Below are 8451 nucleotides of genomic sequence, written 5' to 3' on the forward strand. Positions count from 1 at the left end.
AACAGCTAACAAAATTCTCATATAATAAATATCACCTGTACCCGGTGGAACATAATTTAACATCCCGATAGAATACCCTCTTTTGCGTGGATGTCATTCCCTTGATTCTCTATCATAAACAAATTGATTTGGAAACTCAGCATACGTCAAAGTTTGACCTGCTTCAAATTTTTTATTGGCCTCCATCCATGCTAAGAACATTGTACATTTTCCTTCCTCTTCTTCTACGATTTCTTAAAGATCGTCATCATCTTTAAAGATGATATTTTGCTCTCCAGGCAAATGAAAGGTTAATCTCATCACTGAAGGCCACCTTTGATGAATATCATACGCTAAGGTTCTCCACACAGCCTCACATGCAGACAAATATCTGCAATCATAAAATTCTTTGATCTCATCAATAACCTGAGCATCCTCTCCACTGGAAGCTTCCTTTGTAACTCCAACTGCTACCCTGTCTGGACCTTTATTCACGTACTTGAACAAATATTTGATAGCATTCGACTTGTTGCAGTACTCTATATTAACATGCGCTTGATAAGACATCAGTAGATATGCATTGTATGGAACCACATTCCTGTTATCCATATGGACTCCCTTCTTCTCAATAACCACCCCTGTGTCTCGTCTTCTATATGATGGGTATCCACTATCATCGACAACTGTTTGGGATAATATTTGGTGTAATACCCATCTTTCATGCAGGGAGATTTTGGGAATGCTCTACCACATGGTCCATGAATCATATATGTAGATACAGCTCTAAATAATTTTGGGTGCTGAACAGGATCTGGCAACTTTGAAGATATTAACTAATCAATTTGAGTTGTCGTTGTTATCTTATGGTCTCCACTTAACCATAAAAGAATGTGAGCATGTGGTAGACCTCTTTTTTGGAATTCCACCGTATACATCCCTTATACCAAAAAGACAAAAAAAAATTATATGTTATATTTAAACTATCTATTTTATGTATGTGCTTTGATAAATTAAGGGTGATAATAAAAAAGCAACAATATGTTAAGTAAGAAAATATTTTGCCATTTATTTTATAACAATCTAAAGGAATATTTCTCTAAAAATAAGGTTGGATGATGAGCAATACCTGCATCTAGCACTCCAAATGGAATTCCTTGCTTAAGATCTGAGATTATCATGTCAAACTGAATTTTGAATACTCTACACGATATATCCGGCCGGTCTTCAACCTTTAAGTTCCTTGGATCGTTAACCCTGCCAATCTCTTGCCAATTTGAGTTACATGTCATTGTGATGAAGAGGTCTGGATATCCATATTTCTTACAAATTGCCATAGCATCTTGACAATTATTAAACATGTATTTCATGCCACCAGTGAAGGACGCAGGTAGGATGATACGTTTACCTGCTTTAGAAGCACGTGTCTCACCCCTAACAACTGCATCTTGAATTCCTTTGTATATATCACTCCTCACCTTAGTTTGGTTGTTTCGATAGTAGGTCAACCTTTGTACTTCAATCATAGAAAAGCAATCAACCAAGAACTGCTGAAATAATCTTCCACCATTGACAATTGTTGCATACTCGACCTTTCTCTCTTGTATTCTAAATGCTATGAACTCCCTTAAACTCACATGCTGTCTCTTTCTATTTTCATCAGCCCTATGAGATTCTCGCAAAGGAATGTCTTCTTGGTAGCCATCTTCACCGTAAGGAAACATCATAAGGTACTGAAGAGGAATAAATGCGGTGTGTGTCTCATGAATCCTTTGCAGATGTCCGGACTTTAATTGAACTATAATATCACGCCATGCATCTCCAGAATCAAAATCTCCTACTATTAAAGCTGCGACCTCGTTAGAAGATGGTAAATTGTAGACTCTCGCGTCCTTTGATCTTTTTTGGTACAATCGTAGCCTTATATTTGCGATATCTCCTTGATTCAGGTAGTTTCTCACTATCCTAAATGTGTGAGCAAGAACATTATGTTGATCGATCATGTCCTTGAGATCTAGAACTAAGGACTGGTCAATATTGTTGTTGTTGTTTGTTCTTGAACTGTATAAAACATCAATTGAAAAATATTAGTATTCATAATTAACCAAAATCAAAGTACGAACTACCTAAATAAATTTTTAATCAGTTTGGAATGCATGATACAAACCTGAAAATCTCTATCCTGTTTGAGACCTCATTTTCTGTATCATAAATATATAACTGCGCAAATTTTGGTCTTTGTCCCTCAATTGGCACCAAGCTTCCAATTCTGTGGTAGTTTTGTCCACTCACAATGAACTGGGGAGGACCTGTCCCATCATTGATAGAGGTCTCTATTTTACCTCCGAGGGACGTGAAGCAAAACATGCTATTATAAGTTCTTATATTATCCTTAAAGTGTTTGCTTCTCTGGTCTGCTCCAGATATTAAACCTTGCAAGAGCTGAGGTGGACGTTGCAAAAACGGCAGTTGTACCTTCCCTCGCATACAACATATTGAGAACTCAATATTGGATCCTGTTTTGGACTTCTCTGATCTCTCCTCATACCACATCATGGCGTCGCAATGCCGACAAAAAAAATCTGGGTCACCAATATCTATCACATCTAATAATGACTAAGATAATAAATTATGTTTCAGTTATATCTGCAAAAAATACTTTATATAAAAATATATCTTTCTTTCACCATGTTAAGTATAAAAATAATATTTATAAAAGATTACCGAATACTGCAATTTATAGATTAAAAAGATGAGATCATATAATACAATTTCATTGTGCCAACCTCAAGGTTTAAGTTTTACATGCACGCTAATCAAACAATAAGAATTACAATATATCAATATTCAAATACAAAAATTATAATATATAACCATATCTTAGTTTGAATTTTAAAAACTTGAACACTAAACGATAATTTTTTGTTTATAAAAAGCATAACAATAGTAAATAATAAAGTGCTGATATTGCTACTTCTTAGATTACCTGTATTCTCAGCAATATCGAATATGGCCGGGTATTCAATTTGCACAGAATCATCTAATATAGTCATGTTTTCAGTAATATCCTCAACTTCTTCAAAAATTTTTGAAAGATTTATAGCCAATTCCTTCAAGAATGTTTTTCTTTGTCTCAGGTGTCTTCCTTTTTCAGCTATGCACACTTCTTCTAATTCTTTAGTATCTAAATTGAATTAGATGTACTTGCTCCTGTAATCATTAGAGATAATAAATCAAGCACTTTATATTATAAAAAAAGAAAATTGAATATATGTTAAATGTTTGAATCAACTGAGTTATGAATATATATTATGAAAGTAGTATTAAAGATAAAAGAAGTAAAATTTTAGCTTTGTGATAATTACAATCTATCATGGTTATCTTACCATGTCTCTTTTGAAGTAGCATAGTCTTCCTATTCAGTCTTGCATCCCTTTGCAATCTAATTCGATTTGAGTACTCCAATGAATCTATAATAATTATTTAGCATATACCAAAGATTGTTTTTAATAGACCAATTGAAAAGTTAAATGTTTGGTCTTTAAGTAATAAAAGCATATATTAACATACGCTGGCTTTGCAACTGGTCGATATTGTTTGATGTTTGTTGAAGCTGTTGTTGACTTGTCTGATGACATGGGCTATCATATGCTTCGTGTGTGATACCTGAATTACTAATATCACTAATATTGGAACATCGTTCTTTTTCACCTACAGAGTGTAGATTATTAGTTGAAGACCTTGATCGATATGGTGTTGGGTTATTATCTAATAAGATAACTCGAGATATTAGTTTTTTGAACATATTTTCTGTTAAAATTTATAATTAAATAAATAGTAGAAAAATCAAAATACATAAAGTGCATGTACATTCACATAAGTAAGTTCCAAAAAAAATCATCCAAAAATCAACCTGTATTGATGCTATTTGTAATGTTCGACAACACCGATTGAAAATGCACATCATTTGAACCATCACTCGAATTTCCTGTAATTTTTTCATAAATAAATTTAGTAACATATTACGAAAACAATGTAAATTAATAATTTATTACTTGACAATAGCTAAATAATATATAGAAAATATTGTATTTTATGGGCTTTCATTCGGCCAAAATACTCATGACAAGTTAGTTATTTTTTATATGAAGTCTACTTTGAATTGTGGTCCGCTTTGTATTTTTTTTGTCTTTTAATATCAATTTTTTCTTCAATCTTGCTTCTCTTTGGACTTCTTGCATCTTTCAATATATACCTGAAAATACCAAATAAATAAATAAATTTTTTAACCAATTAAAAATATATATACATTATACCTAATACATTTTTATTATCAATTTTTTTATATTATTAAAAAAAATAAAGTACACAGGAGTACACATATGATGGCGTTTGTTTTTGGTATACATATCCATCAAAACATAGACACGGGAGTACACAGGAGTACATGTATGATGTTTGTTTACTGAGACAAAAATGATGAAAGACATGGTCATACACAAACACCCATTAAAAACATGTATTTTGTGTCTCTCTAAAATGCTGAATATGAAATTAGTGTCTATGTAAAATCGCATAGGTTTTATTTTCATTGGCTGCTTTAATTTTCTTTTTATTCTCATTTATTCAGTTACGTAAACATATTTTACGGAAAATAATATATATTTTTTTCAAAAGTAACTTTTTTCAAATAAATATAAGTTTAATCTTACGATCAATAAATTCAACTTACAGTTAAAATCTTTTTTTTTTCATTTCCTTAAATAAAGAGATTAAAAATGAATAACTTATAAGTAAAAAGAGAGAAAAAGATGAAAGTATCTCTATTATCATGCTGAGAAACGAAGTAAACAGAAAAAATTTATAAATGTAACAAATAAAAAAAATTTAAATTTAAAAATCAAAACGGTTAAGAAGTCACTTAATTAGGAATTAGTATTAGAATTTTAAATTTCAAATTTTTAAATAGAGTTTCCTAATTAGCTAGTGCAAATTTAAAATTTTTAAATAAACTTTTTTAATTAAACGTTTGTTGTTTATTAAGAATATAGAAATTTGTTAATTTACAAATAATTTTTATTAGTTTTGTCATAAATAGTATCAATCCTATTATTTATCGATAAAAATAATAAAACTAAATATAATCTAAAAATTAATAACCTTATAAATTATGTAAATTAAGAAAAAAATATTTAAAAAGAGAGAAAAAGATGAAAGTACTTCTATTGTGGAGAGATAATCTAAAAGATAATAATAAAATTTATAAATATGGCAAGTAAAAAAATTTAAACTTAAAAATCGAAATGGTTAAGAACTTACTTAATTAGAAATTAGTATTAGAAATTCAAATTTTAAATTTTTAAATAGAATTTTCTAATTAAATAGTATAAATTTTAAATTTTTAAATAAAATTTACTAATCAAACGTTCGTTGTCTATTAGGAATATAGAAATTTGTTAATTTAAAAATAATTTTTTTTAGTGTCATCATAAACAGTATTAACTTTATTATACCTTTTCTAAAATTTAAATAGTATTACATTTTTTTAAATAGTATAAATAATCTCACATCTTAATAAGACTGGTAATTCTATTTACTTTATTATAATCCTTTGTAATTAGCATAATAGCTTATAAATTATATAAATTCTTAAAAAATATTCTCAAATTGCTTACGTAAAAATTCAAAAAAAAAGTATATTTGAATTTAAATTTAAAATTCTAAACATAATACTTTAATTAAAAATTATAATTAGATTTTTTTTTAAATAAATATACATTAAAAATTAATAACTAACTTAATTGTATCAACAATAATTTAAAGAAGAAATTTATAAGTTTATGACATTAAATATTAAATTAGATATTATCAGAATATCAACGGTGAAAATTAAATTAAAAATAAAACCACAAGTAATAACCAAATAACTTCAATTTATATTTAAAAAAATTCTAAATTCCAAACATAAAAATCGAAAAGAACCAAAAGAAAAATAACAACTCAAGAAAAGACAATGTTTCCACCAAAACAAACATATGCTTGACATTATTCTATTAGATAGACTCTAAAAGGGATTCCAAAACATGTGCATCCAAATTCTCAAGTTTCTTTCTCAATCTTGATCTTCTTGGAAGTTGAGATATCTCCTTCTACCTTCGATTCTTCCGACTCCGAGGATAATCGCTTAGTTGGTGTAATAGCATTTTCCAACAATTTGGATTCATCATTAGCAGCAACTTCATTGGAGAATTCAAGCAACAAATTCTGTACAAAATACCACGTTAAATTAAAGACTTCTTTCTAACCTTTGATTTTATCTCACTAATATTTTTTGAATAAAATTAAGACCTAATTTTGAGAGAACAAACAAAAAAAATTATTTTTTGAACAAATACCTTACCACCTACTTTCTCCCCTTCAATGATTGAGAATGTCTTTGAAATTGGAAGCAAACCACTAGTGTAGTCAACATCCTAAAATTATAATTAATTATTAATTATTAATTATAAATTACATACTACTAATGACCAAGAAAGCAAAAAAAAAATTAATTTTTAATAGAAAGTACACTTATAATTATACTCACAATTTGAATAGGGTGAGCCTCTTTGAATTTATTTATGAGGTCCACATTATCAGTCATCTTCTTAACTTTATAAGAAGGTAAAAAATGTGGATTATCAGATATTTGAACTTCAACGATGAAGAGAAAGGTCTTATCAATTAGGTTGAGCAAAAGTGTAGGTGTATCCGATAGATCTCCTTTCTGCAGGGTATTACATAATATATTAATAATAAATAATATAAAAATTACCAATAAAAATATCTTCACTAATATTTTTAGAAATAAATATTGGTTAGATCTTACCAATAGGAGTGGATCAAGTATCTCTACACAGCTCTTTCCTAAAACTTGTTTTGCCTCCTTGTCAAAGACTACAAAACATGCACAGTCAGAATCATCAATGACACCAAGCTTTATTCGGTACCTGCTTAAAAACGAAAATAACATAAAAAAAAGTTAAATATAGACTTATTCAATATCTAATCCAATGTGCATATACTTTAATTTTAAAAAAATAAATAAATAACCTTAGAGTTATGGATAAAAGGAGACGACCACAACTTGAACATTTGAAAATTTTTGTAAAAGCATATGTGGACCTATTGCATTCACATTGGCCGTACCACCAGTCTGGAGTATCCATAATATGACTTATAGTAGCCAAGACAACACAAATAAAATTCTGAAAAAAAAAATAATGATTTAAATTCCCTAAATTTTGTGAATTTTTAAATAAATAAGATGAATAAACAAAAATAATCTATGTACAACGAATTTCAATTATAAAAAACGGTTCCTTTGAATCTAAAAAATTTTAACTAAGCTTAATGTTAATTAAGATACATTTGTTATTTATTAATATTAATAAAAATATTTATATAAAATAAGTTAAAATAATAATTTAAAAAGATGAGATTATCAAAATTTTTATATTTATAAAAATAAATAGATAAGTACTCATCATCAATCTCTAATTCGATAACAGTATATTTGGTAGATTTGCCATCCTTTTCAAGAGTTTTCTCATTCCCAATTCCAGCAAGATATCCAACAACATCTGAAATGATTTGAAATAAAAAAATTGTTGTCAATAAATTTGTTTAAAAAAATGTAGAATAAATTATCAATAAAATAAATAATTATACTTTTTCTAAAATAATAAACTTACCAACTAAATAGGTGCAATCATACCCAGGAGCATTGAGAGTGTCAAAACTCACAAACTTAAATCCATATCGTGGGATATTCGACGATTCTGGAAGTCTGTGCACATCAGTACGTTGGTTTAAATTAACCACGTACTCATGATGTGTAGTCTTGAAGTAACCTTTATTGAGTCCAACACCAAAATATCTTATTTGGTAAGATATTCCTTCCTCTAACAAATTCATGAATCGAGACATAAAAGCCTTCTTAACTGAGACGTGTATTTTTCCTCCCTAGAATTAATGAAAAAAAAAACGATTAGATGGGAATAAATAAATAAATTTAAAATATAAATAATATAAATTTAAAATAAAATAGAAAAATATTAGTAGAAAACTCACGTCTTCATCGAGCCAAACCATCTCAATTGAGTATGGCAATGGAGAATTTTCGTAACTTGATAGTGTCCATAACCGTATCACTCGTATACGTACACACAAATTGTCGATTGTAGGATTGATGTCAGCAATTTTGTGAATATCATCCATTAGAATAAGTAGAGAGATTTTGGATATATGTAACGAAAGGGATTGATGTACTTTAAATTGTGGTGCTTTACATCTCTCATAACTTATACTTTTATAGTTGCATCATAACTAAATCTTTTTAAATTTGGTTGACTTTAATTTAAAATTTAAAAAATAACAAACTAAGTAAAACAACCTAAACTTAAAATTTGAAAATAACAACCTAAACAAATAATA

General features: G+C 28.3%; 3 protein-coding genes across 3 annotated transcripts; all 3 read right to left on the bottom strand.

The window, feature by feature from the left end:
- Positions 1–234: 234 nt before the first annotated feature.
- On the bottom strand, positions 235–3029 carry LOC148553207 (uncharacterized). Its single transcript, XM_088494791.1, has 5 exons — positions 2963–3029; positions 2701–2706; positions 2144–2582; positions 1106–2037; positions 235–662 (listed from the first exon to the last, which is right to left on the bottom strand). Exons 1-5 carry the CDS (start codon positions 3027–3029, stop codon positions 235–237), a joined length of 1872 nt encoding a protein of 623 aa, XP_088350917.1.
- A 3046-nt stretch (positions 3030–6075) lies between these two features.
- Positions 6076–7184, bottom strand: LOC148553208 (uncharacterized). Its single transcript, XM_088492544.1, has 5 exons — positions 7069–7184; positions 6845–6965; positions 6563–6742; positions 6372–6449; positions 6076–6240 (listed from the first exon to the last, which is right to left on the bottom strand). Exons 1-5 carry the CDS (start codon positions 7182–7184, stop codon positions 6076–6078), a joined length of 660 nt encoding a protein of 219 aa, XP_088348670.1.
- Positions 7185–7317: 133 nt separating this feature from the next.
- LOC148553209 (replication protein A 70 kDa DNA-binding subunit B-like) lies at positions 7318–8235 on the bottom strand. Its single transcript, XM_088494792.1, has 4 exons — positions 8089–8235; positions 7710–7980; positions 7499–7598; positions 7318–7345 (listed from the first exon to the last, which is right to left on the bottom strand). The coding sequence occupies exons 1-4, from the start codon at positions 8233–8235 to the stop codon at positions 7318–7320; spliced, it is 546 nt and encodes a 181-aa protein (XP_088350918.1).
- Positions 8236–8451: the final 216 nt, after the last annotated feature.

This window comes from Arachis ipaensis, chromosome B7, assembly GCF_059453495.1.
Source record: "Arachis ipaensis isolate K30076 ecotype BB chromosome B7, ASM5945349v1, whole genome shotgun sequence".
Taxonomy (NCBI): Eukaryota; Viridiplantae; Streptophyta; class Magnoliopsida; order Fabales; family Fabaceae; genus Arachis; species Arachis ipaensis.